The 22,510-nt window shown below is 39.7% G+C and overlaps 1 protein-coding gene across 9 annotated transcripts in view; it reads left to right on the forward strand.

Moving 5' to 3' along the window:
• Nucleotides 1-22,510, forward strand: part of UNC5D (unc-5 netrin receptor D) — a 214,688-nt gene that overhangs the window by 140,567 nt on the left and 51,611 nt on the right. For 7 of the 9 annotated variants that reach the window (XM_040538038.1, XM_040538039.1, XM_040538040.1 and 4 more), the window contains 3 exons: nucleotides 6,420-6,638; nucleotides 13,470-13,613; nucleotides 17,794-17,897. In XM_040538038.1, the coding sequence (XP_040393972.1) occupies nucleotides 6,485-6,638; nucleotides 13,470-13,613; nucleotides 17,794-17,897 (402 nt within the window). In that variant the 5' untranslated portion in view covers nucleotides 6,420-6,484. Of the gene's footprint in view, nucleotides 1-2,992; nucleotides 3,110-6,419; nucleotides 6,639-10,676; nucleotides 11,132-13,469; nucleotides 13,614-17,793; nucleotides 17,898-22,510 lie in introns of those variants that run through there. The other 2 variants (XM_040538041.1, XM_040538042.1) reach the window with 2 other exon arrangements.

Genomic DNA, 22,510 nt, shown 5'->3' on the forward strand with positions numbered 1-22,510 from the left:
AAGTTCATTTGCTTGACAGTGTTCCTGTTCTCTGTGCCTTGGTGTCACAGTAACACACGGAAACATAACCCAAAATACTCTGTTAGTTCATGTGTATCTGACTTAATTATTGCAGTGCCTGGTTCATTAAGCATTATCCTTCAGTGAAGCACTAAAGGGCAGCTGGGCAGGTATTGTGTTACAGTGGAAACTTTCCTTAACTGCATTGTCTTATATCGAAACATTAAGATGAAACCTTACCTGAATTCTTAGGTCATGACGTGCAATACGCACCTGCTCAGCCACACCCTGTGCCATGTGCAAATTAGAGAGGAATAGATGGACGAAAGGTACTTTCACAGGAATCTCATTGATTTCCACTGGTGTCATGCTGCTTCCTATAGATTAGGTTGTTGTAAATGCATGGTAGCACTGGCATCTTTGCACTACCACTGTATCAGTCTCTACAGACTTGCACTGACACTGTTTTGGTTTGTTTTCATATCAGAAAGTAATTTTGGTTCAAACATCAGTGGCATCTTTATGTTTTTCTACTTTGATATTTTTATTAGTATCTTATACTCACGGGGTATTGTCCTGACAACCTAATTATGATTTCAGGCCCTGCTGAAATGAGAAGGGAACAAACGTCTTGGTGGAGATAGAAAAATGATCCTAAATATTTCTTTATGATGTATGTATGTATGCTTCAGCTCTAATTACCTGTTCGTATGCCTCAAGGTGCTTCACATGTCTTACAACCTTTGGTTCAGCCCAGCAGTCCCAGGGGGTTCTTAATTCCATACCTTGACTTGCAGTGAAGTTTCGTTCTAATATTGTCCAGTTTTTGTAGCATGGTTTATTACCAAAAGAAAGCAGACTATGCTTAATCAGATCACGTCAACAGTGAAATAGGATGAGATTCCCACAGAGCAATGTCCAATTGAATTAAATGCAAGTTTGTTTAATCCATTTAAACCTCATATGGAATTTTTTACAGGCATTGTGGGAAAATTTGTAGTGAAAAGGTTTACCCACACCAGTTCTCACCTGTAAACGTAGTGTGCTCATAGGTGCGTAAGTACATTTTCTTTCTGAAGGCATTCTTCCCAGACTGTTTTTAATACATTCATTTCTGGAGTTAAATATTGATCATTTAAGCAAATCATTGTCATGTGGAATCTGCTGGAAAATAACAAATATTGAATGTGTCTGAACATAAGCAGTACTGCTTTCCTTACCTTGGCATCTGAAATGCACAATCAAGGTGCGTGCAGACTTGCTTATTAATAAAGCTAGGCCTTGGACTGTGTTATGCAATAGCAAAAGAAACAAGGAATTCAGTTAAAAGCATAAAAAGCATTTTCAAGTATTTCTCGAAGTTTAAAAGTTACGTCTTTGGGGAATATACTGAAGTAGGAAAAGCAAATAAAAAAGGCTGTACAGTAAGTGCTCCGTGGCACTCATGCTCATTAAGTAGTTCTGTATCATTTACCAGTGGTGCTGAGTAGGTAATAATTGGATTGCCCTTCAATGTATAGAACTTAAAGAAAAATTATGCAGTGAACTCATCAGCATGCATGTTTTATTACTGACCGCTCTCTCCGTTGCCTGTATTGTCAATCTTTGCTAAATACCATGTCCCTGTAGGCTTTAGTAAATCCGTGTACTAGAGGAAGTAACAGAGGCATTAAAGGATTTCATGTGGACAGCAAAATCGTATTTCCTACAATGTCTGAGTAAAAAAAATCGAATTTTCGTTTATGGGAGAGGGTCAGATGATTAAAGGAATGTAGGCAGATCGCAAATAAGTTGCTTTTCTGACTGAAGTACGGCTCCAGTTTTGTTGCAGAAGCCGCTCCGTGCATAAGGCATTTATGTACTCTGTGGTAGGAATTTTTCATCTTCTGGTTCTCCTGTAAAAATGAACGCACTTGAAGATGACAGTTGTCATTACTTACGTCTGTAGTAAATGTCAGATATCAAATACACGAAAGGTGAAGAAAGAAGGTGTCTAGAAGTTCAGTTTTGGTCATCACTGATTGTCTTCTGACTCATAAATAGGCGAGTCCAGGTCTGGCAACAGACAGCAGTTTTCTGCATTGCCCAGGGGGTCAGGCCTGGCGTGCAGAAGACATCCAAGAACTTCATAAGGAAGCCAAACGGTAATGCCAAGATGTAGAAGTTCAGGGGACCTGGATAAAGGAAGCAATATATATATATATTAATTTCCAGCAAGCTACTTGGCTTGTTTGGGACACTTCTAAACTTTTTAATGTGGAAATGTAAGGCTACTTACTTATTTTAAAAATCGATTTTTAATTTGGAGTCTGGAAATTAATTTGAAGTCTGGAAAGCATGATTTTTCATTGTTTCAAAATTTTACTGTAACATTTAAATTTTATCCTAATAGTATTTGAACTGCTGAAGGATTCATCTCTATCAAGATTTTAAAACGTGATCTGACAACTAACAGCAGTATATTTATTTCACAGAAGAATTTTGTGTTTTTTCCTAACTCTCCTTTTTTTTCTCATTTCTTTTTGTTTCTATTATTGTCATAAAAAGATTTAAAGTCCCTATTGGACTAGTGTGCAGATCATAAAACACAAAGCACTTCCTGAAAGGTAATTTTCCAGGAAAGAATTGTGTTTGATAGTTTGGTCTTCTGTCATTCACTGTTGTATTAAAACAGCCAATTTTCGATAACTACGAATGGCCTGAATCTTGAAAACCGACAGTTATAAATTAAAAGCCTTAATAATTGGAAATCAAAACCCGTATAAAATTCCAGTAGGCCTCAGATAAATTTTAAAACAAATTAGGGTACAGAAAAATAATGCACAAAAGAAGGATGCATTAAATTAAAAACCACAAGTATTAAGTACACTTGAGGAGAGGTTTTGCTTTGGTCAGCAGCTGCTCTAGTTATCTCAGCTAATGCAGTATTTATCCTGAAATGCACGTATATTTATATAACATTAGCAATAGCCTTCTAAATAATATTTTTTTAGGACCTGACCATGGGATGTGTTCTGCCTGGTTACGAGTGGGCAGTGTCTGGTTCTTAGGATGTCAGAACATCAATTTGAGCATTGTCTTCCTTCAGTTTAGCATCGATGTGTTCAAGGTCTGTGACAGCTCCTGTTGTTTAAGTATTTATTGGGGTTGTGTGGGTGTGCTTGCATATATGTATGTATGCTCCTAGAGACACAAAAACAGTGTTTTTATCCTATGTTCTGGAATGCTGGATTTCTGCAGTTTACCTCCAAGAAGCGTAGCTCTGAAGCAATGAATTGCATTCAGTTCAAGTGATCAGTGAGGGAGGTGAGCTGTGTGATAGAGCTTTGGCTGGTTTGATACATCTTCCTGTTTCAGCTAAGTACTTCTAAACTGTTTTTAAAGAGAGTTGAAATGTATCATCGTAATTTGTCTAATCTTGCTTTGCTACCGATTGCAGTAGCCAAATTGTTTAGAACTTACACGTGAAATAACCTCTGGGGACAAACACTCCTTTCTTTAGTCTCTGTTCCCATAATTTTGCCCTCTCCTGGAGGTTACACAAGACTGTTGTGTGACCTCCCATTCACACAGCATCGAGACGAGCAGATTGAAATCGAGAGACCAGTCGTGGTGGTGGTCTTGAGGAAATTGCCCATCGCCTTGAAAAGGTGGGGCTCACTACGGGGCAATGCCAGTATGTCAGAAGTCACCCTCTAACAGAGCTGCAAAAGTACAGGGAGAGGGGTGTAGCAAATTTCACTTCTGCTGATACTCCAGTATGATTCAAAGAACTTCAGTACGCTGGAAGGACTTCGTGTAGCTGTACTGCAGCACAGCAGCTAGTGGAATCGGAGTAGTTTCTCCTTGAACATCTGAATTTCTCAGCTCTGTCACGCCTGCATGCACATATGGAGTTTGATGATCTGGTAGGTAATATCGGAAATGGAAGTACACCACAGCAGTATCTGTTACTGAAGACATTTGGGGTAATCACAGGACACCACTGACTCAGATGGCTGGCAATGAATCCATGAGAATCTCATGATGGACAGCTTGTACAAGTACTACATTTTTGTTACTAATGGGTGTACTGTGGGCTTTGACAAGAAGCATTTCAGAGATCAGACTTAATGGTGATTTTATTTTTAATGCATTTATTTGCTGTACAGATGTTTGAGGAGATAGTGCGGGAAACATATTTCTGCTATAAAGTCTTCTGGTTTATTCTGTGGTTTTAAGATTTGTAAAGCACTCTGCAATCCCTCACTGAGGAGTTCTGTACAAGTCTAACCCTTCTTTAGCATGACAAACTTTCCTTGTAGAGATTGGTAAGAATATATAACTTGGAGATTAAAAATGGAAAGACTTCAAGGCTGGAAAGGAGTCCTTGCTAGCAGGGGATGCAGGATGGATGAAAAGAAAAGCAAGAATAAAGAAAAAGGTGGTCCTTGAAAGTGAAGTTAAAAAATCGCATTTTTTTAATCCAGCTTCACTTTTGCCATCACTAAACTGTTACAAATGGACATGAGAAAGGATATGCATTCTCAATTACTGATAAATTTCCTGCTGGAGCTGTAGCTAAATATAAAGTAGCTCTTGCTCAGTGTGTGATCGTACCTGTTCCAGTCCCTGGGAGCTGTAGGCACTGCATCACCTCTGTCCATCAAATGTTATTTTACAATCTGTTGGTTTTAGGTGCTCATCAGTAACATGTTAGCAATGTAAAGCCATAGTGTTAAATCCTGACCCCACTCGCAAGGAGAATTATGCCCTTAATTTCAGTGCAGCTGGGATTTCATCCTTTGTGTCCTACCCTAAGTAGCAAATTTAGTGGGATAACGGTGATCATTGTAAGCTCTCTGGCTAAATGAAATGGTCCACCATTCGTCCTCCACACGGGCTTCTTGCTGCCTTGTGAAGCACTCAGATATTGATGGGAGCTTGGGATTTTCATGCCTCTCCAAAAATCTCATAATGACATTTTTGTTATTTCCTATAAAGCATGGGTTTAATAAAGCCTGCAGGGACTCAGTATTACTGAAGATTGACAAGATGGAAATTGGCATAAATGTTCAGCAGTAAAATGCTAAGAATTATGATAATATTTTATAAAGTACACTGAAAATGTAGTTTAAAACATTGGGCCCATTTGAAAAATGGAAACCTCTTGAGTTTATTTCAAAATCGTAATCATCTCACAGCACATACGCTGGGTATATTTTCGCATGCAGATATACAGTGCTAAACGAGAGATGTATTTTTAAGAGAAGTAACAAAATATATTCACTATTCTATAACCTCCTAGACCTGTGACCGTTTTTAGACTTATTTCATTATAAATTACTTTTTGTCTAACTTCATCTCATTATTTTTGGTTAAATCACATATATATTGCCATCGGCTGTTCTGTCTCTGATACTGTATGCCCTTCATCTGCATACAGACTGCGTACTCCTCTGTTGCCATTTGGCTGTACTGTATGTGCTCAGTAATTTGGAATCTTCCTTCATAAATTGATTTATTTTTTGCTGCTGTTCTCTGAATTTTCTCACAAAGCTGACAAACTGCTGAGATGAATCCCAGTGTTGCTAAAAATCAATGGGATATTTCTGATTTTCACATAGGATCTAGGATTTGACTCAATTAGAAGAGTTGCAGTGAGGCAGAGCTTGTGTTTGAGTGTTTCTGTGTTCATGTCTAAGCACAGAAATCGGAACATGTAGGCTTGCACAGTGCTGACTGCACGCCTTTGGATCCTCCTGTCTGTGCTGTAGGCTGAGAAAGCTCACCATCTTGCAGGTTCTAGCCCTACAGAAACCACTTTTCCACTTTTATACCATCTGAAAGGGGCTGTAGTAAATGGGATCAGTGTAAAAGCATATTGAAAATTTCCTCTAAGTGGGTATGAAATCGCAGTTTGCTTATTCCACTGTTGGAGTGCTACAGTAATGCTGTTCATATCAATATATTTCTCTGTGGTTAGCACTCTGATCCCTGTTAAATCTGCAGCAACTGTGTAAAAGAAATTACATTTAGCGTTTGAAAGAAAGGAAGGGTTGGTAGTTAAGGCTCTGGACTGTTGCTTAAAAGGATAAGGTTTAGTTCTACTTCTTCCACAGGCTTTTTATGTGACCCTAGGTGACCCACTTAGTCATTCTGTGCCTCAGTTTGCCATCTGTAAAAATGGCATTAGTGATGATACATTTTTCTGAAGCTTTGATTTTCTTGACAGTTCTTGCATTTAAATTTTTATTTTTGTGTATGTATCTGTCAAATTCCTTGTAAAGCACAATCCCGACAACTATCAAGTTCTTCAAGTTTTTCTCCAATAAAATTAGTTTCTAATAAAATACAAAAAGGTTTCCAGTCAATTAAATGAGATGATACAAAGATGGAACAACATGAAAAATGTGTATTTTCCTTTCCTTCCCTTTCAGGAAATGATAACAGTGAAGCCCTTCCAGAGTCTATCCCATCTGCTCCTGGAACTCTGCCTCATTTTATGGAGGAACCAGATGATGCCTACATTATAAAAAGCAACCCCATTGTCTTACGCTGTAAAGCTATGCCAGCTATGCAGATTTTCTTCAAGTGCAATGGTGAATGGGTCCATCAAAATGAGCACGTGTCGGAGGAAAGCATGGATGAGACCACAGGTAAGGGCTGATGTGTCCTTTGGAAGACAGAAGTGAGTGCGGCGTCTCCCAGCAATATACAAACCAGAGCAAGGTACAGCAGAGCACATTCCATGATACACAAAGAGGAGCACTGGGGATTGTTGCAGGGCATGTAGTTACAGGCTTGCACTGAGCTGAAGGAGTGGGACCAGACACAAATTCAGAAGTCCTATGACAGTGCCAGCTCTGCTCAGAGCACAGCCAGTAGGCCGTGCTAGCGGGCGCAGAGCAGCAGCCTAAGTTTACTGCCGGGCTACCGCAGCAGCGTGTTTTGGTTGGCTCCATGTGTGGGTAAAGACAGATTGTGTGTGCTTGTGCTGCACTGCATAGACACAGCTTTGTGGAGATGGGAGAAGAAGTTTCCCAAATGCAAATGGAAAGGAGTGGGTGGGAGAGGGTAAGAAAAGGTCAGACCTGAAAGGCAGAGAAGGGGAATACAGATCCCAGCAGAAGAGACATACTATAACTGGGGAGATGGAGGGAATTAAAGTGACTGAAGACGCAGGAGGTGTTGCACAGAGACAGTAACAAGTTGCATATGCACCACCACCTTTTCCAAATGGAGACACAGGGCTACCATAGACAGAGAGCTTTCTGTAAGAAAATAACAGTTTTTAGAGGGAACTTCTGTGTGTTTCAATGGTGTAATTTGTAGTGGGAAATACAAACAGGAAAGAACGATGCTTTTATAAAATTCCTGTCAGGATGAACCCCAAAAACCAATGGCAACATCAGCGTATTGCATGACTTGACATTTACTTTCACCCCCAAGCATTGATAGGTATTTGGTAAGTAATGAAGTTAAGCAGGAGAAATCGATTGTGTAAAAGTGTATATCTAAACAAAGAGAATAAGAAGGGAGAAAGTTGAAAATGATCAACAGATTTTATCATGCCTCCTGCACACCCTCTATCTTTTCTCATTTAGAAGCATCTTGATAAGTATTGCAAACCAATTTAATGCTGCACCGTCTTGTAATTTCACAATTCAGTTTTGTTATTGCTTTCCTCCTCTTTTTAAATTCCAAGATTGCTAGGCAACTCCAAGTATTGGAAATAGCAGCGTAGGCATAACATCCTCTCTATCAATATAAGAAATTCCTTTTGAGAGGAAAGAAGCTGTTTTAAAAAGAAGATATGTCTCCTAAAGTGACACTGGTGTTTGGAATTCTTTTTAAGCGACACACTCTGAAGAAATTTCATACTAACAGCTTTTTGTAAATGCTAATCTGGATGAATTTTAATTTTTACAGTTACCTTTTCAAAAAGAATTTAATAGGTGTAACCTTTACTTCTAAAGGCAATGCTGAATCAATGTAGAAGAAATGTCCACCCTAAGTGTTTTCCTTCCATATGGTTAATGAAAATCTGTCATGTGAATACTGCAATTACGTTTTCTAAGCCTTGGATTAATAGCAGAATGAAAAAAAGATAAAGCAACTTTAGGTCTCTGGTTTTTAAGTGTGGTGGGGTTTTTTGTTGTTGTGTTTTTGTTGTTGTGTTGTGGTTTTTTTGTTTGTTTGTTTTTTAATAAAACCAGTAACGTTGAGTTTTGAGACGTGGAGGCACAGGCTTAGCAAATGGGATCTAAAATATAAATGCTGCAGGTTTTAATTTAGCCCAAGGACAGAGCTACCCCTTAAAGTATTGTTATTTGAACAGTGTGTGGTCCAGACAGATCAGGGGGTTTGTGTGTTCTGAAAGCTACCACAGTGGTCCTTAGAACACAGAAATGGATGTAAAGGCTACAGTGTAATGTTGAAGGACAATCCTGGATATTCTCTCCCATGATGTATCCGCATCCATAAATTATTTTAGAACTCTTCCCCAGTCTTCCGTAAACAGCAGACTTGTTTTTTGTTGTTTTATTTTTGTTGTTGTTGTTTTTTTGTGGGGGAGAATAAATATGCATAATGGCAGTGCCCTCATTTCTGGAGTCAAATCTGAGCATAAACACGTCTGTTACCAGGCACACGCAGTGTTCTGCATGCTGTGTGGGCTCTGTTTGTGAGAAGCTGCACTCGAATTTGCGCCACGAACGGTGCTTCTGGTTAAAGGGAGTGCTCTGGTGTGTTCACCAAAAGGAGGTCACACTAAGTGAAAAGGGGTCTGTCCTTTTCCATTCTTCCACTGTTTGTTATGTGATGACAATTCAGACAGGAAGCTTTGAGGAGGGGTGAAAAATAGCAACAACAAAAAAGAGGAAACTTAATGCTGACTGCAAGAAATGTATCTTAGCATCTCTGCCAGCATGCTCTTAGCCAAGTGTATGCAAGAAGTACTTGGCAGTGGTACTTGAAGGCACACTGTTGCTGATGGATTTTACCTACAGCTTGTTATTGTGTATTTCTAAAAGGACAGGAAGGACAGCTGCTGGTAGGCAATGGGCATATTTTATCATTGTGATGAATATTAAATGCAATTTCACAAGCTATTATTTTCATAGGGGAGAAATACAAATCTTAGAGTGAGACAGGAGTCAATATGTTAATTTGAAGAACAGGAGCAGCACAAGAGGATGGATGTAGTTTTTGTAATTTTGTAAAGTCCTTATTTAAACACTGGGTTCTGACACATGCTGAGGATGTACAAGGGTCCTGGTGGGCCTGAGGAGCTTGCACTGAAGTCTGTTGTGGCTTTGCTGCTGTTGATGCAGGAGGTCCAGGCAGGCACGCCAACACATACTATGACTGTGATGGATCCAGGTTCCCATCTCTGTGCTGTCACAGTCGATTGGTCAGTTACAGACCAAGTTATTTCATCTTCTCCCTTGCTTCCTGAGCTGCAGAAAGTAGTAGTCTGCCTTTTTTTATTTATTCCATAAATGTAGCAGAACAGGAACTTTGCTCACTCTATATACTTAGAAAGAGCCTGAGCTCCTAGATGCTACTGTGATAAAAATATAATAGTTATGGTTTGACTCATTTTCTTCTGTTTTGTTTGGTGTTTTTTTTTTTTAATCTCAGAATTAGTTTACAAATATTTCAACTTTTGATTTTGCCACAGGATCAAACCTGCTAAGAGTAACTAGAGTTTTCTTGTCTGATAAAGAAAAGGATTACAGCAATAACTGCTGTCAGCGTTTTTCTCATTTAAACAAATAAAGCTGACAAATGCTGAAGTTCTGTGCAGCTCTGTTATGTTTAGTACATGGAGAGCAATTATTCATCTGCTGCCAGCATTAGTCTATCTGCAGCTAAGCCATCCAGCAGTGCAGAAAGCTTATTAGCATATCAGTACCATAGTCATAATTTTATATTCTGCAAGGCTGTACCGTGTAACAAAAGATGATGGTTATAATTTGCACAATAATTTAAAGGGTTGGACTTGCAGTGCTTATTAGAGTTTTACAAGTTACAGGTAAAATGTTGTTTGTGTTTATGATGTGCCTGTTTTTCATTTGCATGGATTTTTCGTTCTGTGTCATTTCCTATGAACAATTTTTCTGGCATTTCTTGAGATGCAGAGGGCAGGTGAATATATCTGTTGATAAAATATAGTGATGATGAAGGAAGAATATATGCCTCTGTTCCCAGTAGATTTGCTCTCCATAGTTGTTTCTAAAACAAATGAAAATATGTGTACTTTCTCCATAAACAACACCTAACTTTCCCCAAAGACTAGATGTTCTCCAGAGGTCCCTTCCAACCTCAGCAATTCTGTGATTCTCCTATTTCGGATGCATCAATTTTGTGGATTGGGAAACAGGGAGACCTTTGCAAGGGCCTGGATTTCTACCTCTCCCCGTCTCAAACCTTGGACCCCCAGCCCCTCACAGTCATGTGCTGTTCGGTTGCCTGATTCAAAGCACATTAAGCATTGCTTCAGAAAATGCAGGCTTATCTGTACTAATTAAATAATGTGTCAGTGAAAGGAAGCGCTGGGCTGGAGAATATTCTACCTTAACAAACGTGAAGCAGCAGGTGCCTGTATTCAGTGATGACTGCTCAGAATTTTACAGTAGCAATGAGCCTAGAAATGGCTTTTGCTCTTACACGTGGTGATTTTTCTGGTTGGTATCAGGGAAGGTTGTGTTGCTTGCACCAGTAAGCTGTATAACAGGTAGTTCTCAACTCCTCATTTCCATTCACTGCATCCAAGCTCAGAAATTGAGAGAGTTCAGAAGACAGACAGTGCATCATAACCGGGTGGGGGAACGGTAGCACTGTCAGCAAGGTTGTGGTTAACAGCTGGTGACAGGGAGGATCTTCTTCCCCAGGGAGATGCTACTTAGAGGTCATGGTGGGAATAAGCTGATGGCAGGATGGGAGGTGAGCTAGATGTGCTCAGGTCCAGCAGGAGGCTGAGTAAACTCAGTAGGCCGCAGCATCTTCACAGGAGTGTACAGGGCAGCCTTGGGTGTGTGGGCAGCAGAGACCCACTGATACAGCGCACACGGTTGCACAGAAGTGCGTGTCAGCTAATTGGATGCTGGACAAGTGATTCCTGACTGAGACAGGCCGTTGTAGAAAGGTCAGTATTTGTCAAGGACTAATCATTTTTCATCCTTGTCAAAGAAGTCTTTAAGTAGATGGGTTGCAACCTTGTTGGACATGGCTGCAAATTAGCTTGGAGTTGGAGGCTCTGGAGCTTGATGCTTTGTAGCTTGGACTGAGATGATCCAGGGCTTGCACACAGCTTCATTTGTCAGAGTTTACGCTATCAAGAAAGTGTGTGTCTGTCAGGGTCGTACAGCATGGTGGGACATGAAATATTCAGCCAGTTGAGGCCTGCTGTGGTCCATGTCCTGTGCACCAGGACTCAGATGTTCTTTAATGGAACTTACTGTAGCTGCCGTTATCTTTAACCTCTAAAGATCGCTCTACAAAATGGTTGTATGGCTGAGAATTCGAGGATTCATTGCTGTCAGAGCAGCCTGGATGTTTAAATTGAGATGGTGCAGTTTCAGCATACATTTTACAGTCTGTGTCAGCAAGGAGAGGAGCTTCTGACAGACCTGCTGAGCTCTAGGCGCGAGGTTTCGTTCATAATGGCTTGTTTTCATCCTGACAGAAAACAAAAGGGATTTTTTGTAAACAATTTTGAAAAATGAATCAACATATTTTTTAAAAAAACACAAATAAAAACAACCAGGAAACCTCTGTTTGTTTATTACAGAGTGAATAAATATTTGAGTGACTAAAATGATTATTGAGTCAACTTAGGAAGCTGTCACAGATTTGGCCATATCTTAAGGTGTTATTGTGAAATATGACAAGCCAAACAGGATAAATGAAAAGAAATAAAAACATCCTTTGCCTATTGCTGAAAATGTAGCAAAAATTTTGACTTGCTTTGTAGTATTTAAAGCTCGCCTGACCTTCCCCAGCCCTCTTCCCTGAGCATCCCCAGTGGGCCTCATCTCTCTTGTTTACCCAGGGAACAAGCTGACTTCCTGGTGCCTTTCAGAAGTGAAATACCCAGCTGTTAATGATGCCTGAGATTAAGTAGAAGCCAATTTTTATGGAGTGCAGGTTTAGAAATTTCTTGCTGCTTTATAAACTTCACAGGCATGAAATATTTTAAGATTGAGTTTTCATTCATTTCCAGTGAAGGGGAAATAAGTATCCTGGGACTGCACCAGAGGAGAAAAAGAAGAAAGTAGTAGGCATGAATTCTTTCAATTTTCAAATTAATGTTTTTCCGACTAGCGCTTTTAAATGATTCTTAATGCCTTTTAACCCTGATTTGGATTATATTTCCTCTCCCCAACACTGTCATATAAAGGAGCTGCAGACATGGCAAACATCCCAAGCATGTAAAATAAAGTGTCAGGCTTACAAGACTTTGGTCTTTGTTGTCTTGTATTTACCTGCAAACTTTGACAGAAGCAAATGCTTCTGGTCTGAAGGGCAACACTGCTAAATTTCATCTGTGCTTAGGAGGTTATAAAAATGGTGGCAGGCTAAGAAAAAGCACGGGGCTTTCCCCATCCTTACTCCCGGCTAGCCTTCATTATTCCATTAGATCCTTCTCTCAGTTCTCTAGGTGAAACTGATTTCCACCTTGGGAAAGAGATAGGCATTCATTTTAATAAACAAGCAAGTTTGCAGTAGAAAACCAACAGTGCACTGCAGATGAATTCAGCAAGGCTCTGCTTTAGGAAAGAAATGGTATAAAATAAGGCAGGTGCCTCTCTGAGGTTATAAATGCTTCTTTTTGTGAAAGCTGAAAAAAAAAAAAAAGGCAAGGCTTCGCTTTTGAAGCTGGATCCCTTGGTTCCTGTGGCAGAGTGGCAGAGGACCATCTCCATTTGTGAGATATGCCATTTATTTCCCCTCATCTTTTCTAACAACTTCCAGACTGTACTGGCTTGAGCTTAGCTTTCCCCATGCTGCACTTGTAGGACAAAGCTTTTCCCTCTTGTGTGAGGAAATGGCTGGAACTGAGACTGGAATTCAGTGGGGCTTTTATTAGTTCCTGGCATGCAGGGGTAGTTCTGGATGGGCCTACTGGGGTACTTGGGAAAGGCTTTCAAGGTCACTAAGAGTTAGATGGAATACAATTTTATTGCATCTTATAAAAATCCAAATAAGCATTTGGGAGAAAAAGGCACAAGATAAAAGCTTTCTGAAGTGTTACATTCTTGCAAAGACCACAGTGGGTGGGTAATTCTTTTAACCCAGTGCATTGTGACCTATTCAGCTTTTAGGATTTAATTAGCAGTCATATGTCATTATCAAAGTAATTAGAGCTTTGCCTTGATTTAAAATGGAATTGTTTAATTAAAAGAAAAGGTTTGGCTAACCGTAGCTTTAAGCCCAAGTAAGATAGCCTGTATTGGCTAATTTTCTGTATCTTTCCCCTTCAGGCTTGAAAATTCGAGAGGTGTTCATCAACGTGACGAGACAGCAGGTGGAGGACTTCCATGGGCCAGAAGATTACTGGTGTCAGTGTGTTGCATGGAGCCACCTAGGGACCTCAAAGAGTAGGAAGGCATCTGTCCGCATAGCCTGTGAGTAAATGTTCTGCTATTCTAGGTTTTGTAAGGCATGGAAACATGCTGTTCTTTTAGGGTTAAATACGTATTGATATCGCTGAGGCACTACTGTCTTTACAAGTGCTCACTTTGACATACCATAGAAAAGCACACCATTTTTTTGTGTATTTTTTTCTTTTCTTTTTCTTTTTTTTCAGAGATTTCTTTTAATGTGGATCGATTGATTTGCATTTACACTCGGCAAGTCTGTTTCTCTCAGAGGTTCCGCCTGGATCGCATACTCACAGTTTTATAACAATGCAATATAATAAAAGAGGCTAATGCAAATTGAAAACTCCCTGAAAAGTGCCCTTTTGCTCCACATAGGCAAGACGGGTCTAAAACGTCTGGAAAACCATTTAACACTAATACGCTTTGTATAAAAAATGCAAAAATACACTAGAATATTTTGTAGCATGGTATTCTAAATTTAATTTTCAATATCAAAGCATGTTATTGGTTGTCAGGTATGATAAGATGTGGGGACAATGAGATGAAGGTAGGAAAAATTGGGTAATTCTAATCAGTGGAGGAAAAATGTTAAGCTCTAAATAAAAGCACTGTAGATTAATTAAGAGTTATGATGAGCAGGGGGAACAGTTACTTGGTTTAAACTCCTTTAGCACAAAAGACAAAATTTTTTGATATAACAGGGAGCAGAGGACAACTGTTTCCCCAGATGGAAAGTGTTCAGACTCAGTCTATCTCTGTTCTTCATATCTGAAGTACTATGCTGTAGTGTTATCACTCTCAATCAACGATTCATTATCTGAAAAAAAAGATGGAATGGAAAATGCAATAAATGCCATCATAGTAAGAGGGACATCAAAGGACAGAACCCAAACACAATTGTTATTTTGAGACTGTGGAGATACTTGAAGACTCATCCAATTTTTACCCTGCAATTAGATCTGCTGCATTGTTCTAACAGAATCAGAGCCTGAAAGCGTCCTTTTGCAGCACTGCTGCTAGCAGGAAATTACTTTCCCCCAGTCTGTTGTGAACCCTTTTTCCTTTAAATCACCACTTCAGGTCTTTATAGACCTAGTCCCAGGAAATGATGGCAACACGCTGCAAAAAGATGGGAGAAATGCTTCTTGGGAGGGAATGGGAACGCAAGGGGAGGTCTCGGTGAGTCAGGAGGCTCAAGCAAGAAACTCTGATTGCTAAATTTATCAGATAGCATTCTAGCAATTTGTGATAAATCTTTTTCCCTTTTTCCTATCAGGATAACTTAAACATTTGAAGTAAGTAATAGGACAATGTACCAGCTCCTTGATTTTATAAATGACAGATTTTTTAGTTGGCTGATTTAGTTTGAATGTGTAAATATGTGTAAACTCGGGTTTTTTATTTTACTGCATTAACTGTCATAACATTGAATGATCTGATAATTCCTCGGTATTGCTGAGCTGCAAAGGACTATTATTTTGAATTGAATTTTTATTGACTTTTCTCTGCACTGTGATTTCCCAGCCCCATAACGTGGCAATATGAGTAAAAATCAGAATGAGGCAAAGCAGGAGGAGCCATGTGTTGGGACTTTCGAACCCATTGCTGTGGTACCAGTTCTTCTGCAAGCTACATCCCCAGCTGCCACCCGTAACTGCAGATATCGCATTAGCCTAGCAGGCACTCCAGAGAGCGCTCTTCATTTCTGCTCTATGTAATGTCATACTGACTGGGGCTGAATGTTGCATCCAAGCATGGTGTTCCTCTGCTGGCCATTTGCTCTGCTACTTTTCCTTGCAGCCATGTTTTTTTATGAAGAGAAAAGCAGTTCTTGAGTGCGAAGATGCAGGCACTTTTTAGTACTCCAGACAGAGCAAATGAATAGCTGCCAGTAGATGTCTGTAACAACTCCCCTCCATGAGTTTTCAGAGCTCACCCTTTCATGGACCTGTGCCACCTCGTCTGTGGTGAACAACACAGCTACTTAATTTGGTGCATGGATTTCTGACCTAGAGAATGCCCTGTAGAGGGCTATAGATGAGAATGTGCAGATCTAATTTGTGATAGCATACTGAACTTGTAACCATTTCAGAGATTTTTCACAGCACCTGTCACTGCGATGTGTAGTGTCGACTTCTTTCCTTTTTTCTTTCCTTTTTTTTTTTTTGAATGTATAGCCTTGAGGTTCTAAATTGTGAGTTGAGTCCAAAGCATTACAGCACTTTATATTTCTCAGAAAAAGCAGGTAAGTATGTCTTTCTGGTAGTGCGGAATGCAGAGAAAGCGAGAAGATGGATCATACTCCATTTTTCATCCTAATAAAGACATTTGTAGGCACAACTGCATCTGAAGTGTTAATGAATGAGTTTTTAAATAGCATACTGAAAAAAAGATTGGTTATCTGTGTGAAAAAATCATCATTAACAAAGAATCATAAAAAGGAGAATACATGCACTACATGAATCTTTTCTCTAGTGACTGGCTGGCTTGCTAAAATAAGTCTTAATGTATTTTATAAAATATATTAAAGTGTAACTGATTCAGAGCCTCTGCTGTTTAAGGGGCTGTATTTCATGAAGTGTAAGCAATGGAGAAAATTAAATCAGTAAATCCACACTGTGGAATTTGAGACACTGTTTGAAGAAAATGAGTATGTCTAATGGAAACATCCTAACTCTCAAAGCACATGTTGTAAGTAATATTCCTTCTGTTATGCTTCCCTTTCACTACAAGCAAAACTTCACATAATCATGGGCATACCTGGGTCAGGTCAATGTCATTAGATACAGGTTTTCTTGATGTCTGTTGTGATTTACCCAGACACTTGCACACAGAAGTCCTGTGGTCACATCAGTGTGACTCAGACAATAGGCCTGTTTTCTTATCCTTAATTATGGGCTTGGCCATGGTATCGGGTAAATCAGTTTCTGAACTGAAGCAGTCTTGTCGTCGGCCGGTTTGGAATGTGTCCAGAGCATGCATCTGATTCTGGGAAATTGGCATGCAGAGATGGTAGCGTTTGCTGGCCCTGTGAACCTTCTCTCACCTTACTTTGCTGATAATGCAGCCATGGGGCTGGTTGTTCTCATCTAAATGTATAGGTTCTGCTTTGCTAGTGTTTTTCCTTAAAGAAAAGAAAATCTGGGTTTCTCCATGGGGAGAAAGTTTGGAAAAAAATGTTTTTTCGGGGTTTTTTTGTTGAAGTGTTGAATGTAATACCTCACTAGCTTTCTCTGTCGTTTCCCAACCTCCCATAAAGCAAAATGCTCTGATACTGGTCTTGTGCCTGGATTCTAGGCCAGAGGTGGGAGTCATTTAGGCACGTAGACCTCCACTTTGCTTATTATGTCCTCACCTTTGCAGTCCTTGCTCTGCTTATGGAAATAATACCAAGAGTTGTTCACATGCAATTTGGTTTAAGGAGGACCAAACCAATAAATATTATAGTATCTACTAAATTTCTGTCCCCACCATAAGATAGAAAAATTGAGTTCAATCTAGGCATGGGCAGGGGTCCCGCATGATTTTTATCATCAAAATGGAAAGTAAATCAATATTCCTGGATAACGTCATGCTGGAATACTGCCTAGGGGTACATGTTCTAAAGCAAATCTGTTGGAATCCTAGGCAAACCTCAAGTTCATGTGCACTATTTTTTCGTTTATGCTAGATTGCACAGCCTCCCTCCAGCAATCAGATCCTTTTTTTTTCTTTTGGATACTTGGTACTGGATAAATTGATCTAATTCTTTTCCCATCCTTCCCTCCGGTTCGCAGTACGCAGGCAATCTAAACAAACGTACAGGTTAGAACATTTTACAAAATACCCTGGCACTGATCTAAGGTAGCATGCACTAAGAAAATAATTCACCCAGCCTCAGATTCGTTCTGTTGGTGCAAACAACACCCTCCAACAGTACCTGTAGTCACCCACTTCCTTAAAGATGGAGAAAAGGAGACTCAGCTATAGATGTAGTATCTCTCTACCTCTCTTCATCTGCAGAAGAATTGTACCTGTCAGTTGTCCGTTGCTTTACACACATCCTTAAGAATATGCAAGGCAGTGTAGTTATTTCTGTAGCGTACACAGTATTGTTTGGGGAAGAATGGCTTTTGGAATACCTGTATCTCAGCATTTGAACTCTATTTACCCAGGTAAAGTTGCACTGAAGGTATAATGAATTATTGCATTAAACTCTCTGCAGATTTACGGAAAAACTTTGAGCAAGACCCGCAAGGGAAGGAGGTTCCTATCGAAGGGATGATCGTTCTCCACTGCCGGCCACCTGAGGGAGTCCCCGCAGCTGAGGTGAGGCTTTCTGTGTCTTACTGGTGCCTCCTGGACTGGTCGGAAATGGGGAGAGAAGCAAAAAGGGCTCAGGTACCATGTGGTTTTCATGGCTTAATATTGGTTACAGTGTAAGTAAACACTTTACAGAGTAAGTAAAAAACACTTCATGTTTTTGTTACTCGTTCAAAAATACAGTGTTTAAAGGTGAGCAAAAAGTTTTCAAATGAAAAACTATTTAAATTCCATGTGTTTTCTTTGAGACCCAAAGAAACAAATTATGACCTATTGAGTAAGTAGGTACACTTCTAACTAACGTGGTTTGCTGAATTGATTGCGTGCATTTGGCTGGTTTTTAACTTCTGCATAGTTAAATAGCCAAGCAGGGCTACCCTTGTTGGAATTCAACCACTTGGGAATTATTGGGAATTGGGAAGATAATTTTAGAATTACCTGCTTTACAGTCAACAATCAAATAAAATATCTGTCTTTTATGAAAGTTAAGAATTGCATTGAATGAAAAACTGACATTTTAATTGTTTTCTACAGATAAAAATTGTAGAGTTCTCAGTAAACCCTGATTTACTGATGTTGATTGTAAAATTGTTATTGCTGCTAATAAAGCCTGTAAATCTTAACAGGTCATATCTGTTGTGGACACTAAAATTTCACATAAAGGTTCAGCATGCAAGGCTAATTCTATGCTTGTCAAGGTAAACAGTCTACTGAAAATAATTCAGTGACTTTAGAAAGTGAGTATCAGACTCAAATAAATAATGATTATAATTTGTGGCAGTAAGCTCAAGGTTATAAACTCTTCTGGTATGTTCAAGTTAAGGAAGACCTGACCTCTTAAATAAGTGGATGAGAAATAACTGAGATAGCGCGTAAGTGTTGCTCAATAATTGTTATGTCTGTGTATGTGGGTACCAAGATGTGTAGAACATCGCAAAACCTAGGGCTGGCAACAAATCAATGTCTTTTAAACAAGAATTTATTTCTTTAGAGTTTGGATGAAGCCCTAGATTAAAACATAAGGCTTGAAAGTAATGATAGGTGAAGCTTGTGCTTGTTTCATTAGATGCAAAATAGATGCTAATTGTGGCATTCTTTTTTTGGTTGTTTTGTTTTTTTAATCCGTACTCTGCATGGACCTGGAAATGCAAACTGAAACCAGAATGGATAGGAGATTCATGCCCCATTTGTGTCACCAATATCTGTCTGAATCCCTTAGAGAAGATTCTGATTATTCTATTCCATCAAGTGCAGAAGTGCAGGAACATTATTTTCCCAAAGAGCACACATTTCCTGTGCTTGCCATAGTCACAAGTTAATCTAGCGATTTATTTCTGACAATGGCTATGAATGAATGATGTAGTCAAACCTCTAATCATGCAATGCAGTTCAATAAGAGGCAGCTCCTTTACAACTGGAATGAAATTCAAGTTCAGCTCAATTATTTATGTGAGCCTGCCCCATTATCAACAATATAAATCTTCATCTCTGGAATTGTTTTTCTGCAGCTTAAAGGTGTTGAAGACTTGTTAAACCTAGGGACAGAAATATTAAAAGTAAATGTTCTTTATACAGATCTCCTACACCATAGCTTAATCCTAAAAATCTTAAGTCATTAGTCCTATAAGAAATGGAAAGCGGGGGCATTGGTGGTGACAGCTGACAGTTTCCTAGGAAGCACTGGGAAGGAGAGCTGTTCTTTCCCACTATTCCTGTCTGCATTGCTAGTCATTCCTCAAACATTTTTACCTCAGTGACTTTAACCATAACTGATATTTCCTTTTTTAAATCTGAGTTAGTGGATCTCAGCATAGTTCTTAGTGGGCAGAGGTACTTGGTACTGCCTGCATTCCCCAGCTGTATTTATGCCATTATGTGCCACCAGTGGCAACCCCTTACTGTGCTTTTGTGCAAGAAAAAGTGTTTGAGCAGCAGCGTTAGGGGTCCACATCTGAGAATTCCTGAGATGTCATAACGGTCAGCATCTCTGCCAATGGTGCCTCTTAGTGCTAGTCTTTGTTTTTCTTTATTTTGGGGGTGAGATGTCAGGGATGACTGGGTGATCATAGAGTGATCAAGACCAAACGTCACAAAGAGGTTCTCCAGAGAGAGTTCCACGTTTGGTTTTAATGGGAGAAATTTCCATTTCTGTTCCAAAATGAATAAGGCTTCAATAGCTCGTCATCAGTAGCAATGAAAATATCTGGATTAAATTTGCTTATTTGTATTAATTTCTGCACACAGCATATATAAAAGCAGTTAGGAGAATATGGATTAAAGGTTTGGATCCATAGTTTTAAAGTATCCAAACTGTATATGGCTTAAAATTTGACTCGTATAAATTAATTTACAAATAATGGAAGCTAATGTACCATTGTCAATGCTCTGCATGCTCACACAGTTCACTTTTAGTAAATAGTCTTTAAGCTGAATAACATATTAGTGAAAGCAAACAATCAAGGAGGATTACAAATAAAGAACTGCGGTATTCTAATTCAGTGTTAATTTTATACAGGCATGAATCAAGAGCACCAAATCCTGCTGAGGCAAGCGCTGATTTTAATGCTGCTTTGAAATGCGCTGTACTGTCTTGACTCATTTAGCAGCAAATTTTAGTAGCTTGTGTCAGCTGGGTCTTAAGCAAGAGACATAGAAGAAGCATCTCTCTAAATCTGCATCTTCTTTCCAAGAATTTGATTATGGTCTTCATAGACCCAAAGTCAATCTCTTGTGCATGAAATGCTATTAAACGTTCCTGATTTTTACTACTAATAAATCCTCATGTGGCAGCAGCAGCTAAGAGAATTGAGTACCTGAGGTATTGTTTTACCCTTTCAAATAGTTCAGATAGCATTAGCAAAGTAATGAACCATTTTTTATTCTGCAGCAGTAAGAACGGGCAGGATAGGCACCTGCCTCTAAATGTGGCAATATCACATCCACAAACCGTGCTCTGTGGAGCTCCGCTGATCTGCTCCTAGTGTGCTGCCTTTCGGCTTGTGTGCAGGGCCAGGATTGAGCTGCCTTCAACCACCCTGTGTTCCGCCCTGTATTCCTGCCTCTGCTGCCTTTTTCAGGTTTCTCATCTCCAAAGTTTGCTCCTGCAAAGAGAGGAACATAAGAAAATTCTGCAGATCTTTGCTTTGGGAGGTTGCTGAGTGTGGGGAACATTCTGTGTGCATTGCCACAGCAGTAAGAGAATAAGAAAACGCAAATCCTGACACTAGTCATATTGTAAAAGGGTTTTAAATCTTCTTCTTGTGCATTTGCATGGCAAGCAAAACAGAGCTGGTGAGCAGCTGTGCTTGCAGGCATCAGCACCCAACCCAAATAAATTCATTTTTTTATGAGTTAAACATCAAAACAAAAAAGAAAATCCGTCATTTTAAGTAGAGCATCTGATAATCCCCTGCTGCGGCAAATGTTGATTTAAATATAACAGAATCTCTGCTGGCACGGGCTTGATGGGACCAGAGCCATTTCCTTCACAATTGATGCGGAGTTGGCCTAGAGAAGAGACAGTTCTGGCTTCCAATCCCCACAACAGATTCTCCCCATAGATATGTTTATTAATTGTGTGCAATAGGGGCTCCATTTAGCTCAGAGTGTATGCAGTAAGGCAGTTGTGGTATAGTACAGGAGCTGGATAAACTCTCTGATGAATCCATGTCTGCTGGTGGTTTTTGTTAGGCTGCCGGGTGGGTACCTTGGGCTCAGATCTCCAGGCCTGATTCTCGTCTTGCTGAGACTGTTTCGCTCCACAGATATGAGAGGAACTATTTTGGTTTTCATTGGAATGATAAAATCAGAGGGAAGGGAGGCTGAGTTCTCCTCTCTGAAAACGTGGAGTTGAATATTGAGTTTGCCAGAGTGACATCTTCAGTCAGCCTTGCTGCTGTTGACTGTCTGCATCTCTTTACAAGGCCAGCCTCGTTCATTATATGTGACTTGTTGATTTGGGAACATTTGTGGGGAAAAAATCATCAGTAATCCAGGGAAGAAGGGCTTCTCTATATTAAAAAGACGTTTTTAAGAAGGGTGTATTTGATACTGCCATTAATACACGATGTGTTTCTTTAAGCTGCATTAACTGCCGGTCTGACTGACTGGTAGTCTTCCTTCTGCTTCTTCCTCCCTTTACGCACAAACTTCTGCTGTTAGAAAGCTTTACTGCAGCTTACCAGTCAGATCCTGGGCATGGTGCAGAGCAGCTTATCCTAGCCAAGATACGTGTCTGTTCAGTCACTGCGGCACCTTGGGTAAGTGCATGGCTCCCTGCCAGGCTCCGTGAGCACAGAGCCCATCGGTTTGTGCCTAAAATATAAAAGATACATTCACAGACTCTTCTCCTAGAGTCAGCCCTATGTATGACCTGCCTCTGCAGCTATTAAAAATGCATCATTATTACAGTAACGTGCTCATCATACTTGTGTATGTTTTATGTTTTATCTGGTGCGCAGTGCTTTATTCTCTGTATGTGTGGTTTTGCACTTATTGTTGTGAACGTTAATTTTACTACTTTGCACTATTCCTAGGAACACCCAGCAGTTATTCATGCTGCACTCCCTTGTCTCACACCAAGGAAGTATTGTACTGGTTTCAGATGATTTTTAGAGCGT

This window comes from Cygnus olor, chromosome 27 (genome assembly GCF_009769625.2).
Source record: "Cygnus olor isolate bCygOlo1 chromosome 27, bCygOlo1.pri.v2, whole genome shotgun sequence".
NCBI classification, from domain to species: Eukaryota; Metazoa; Chordata; class Aves; order Anseriformes; family Anatidae; genus Cygnus; species Cygnus olor.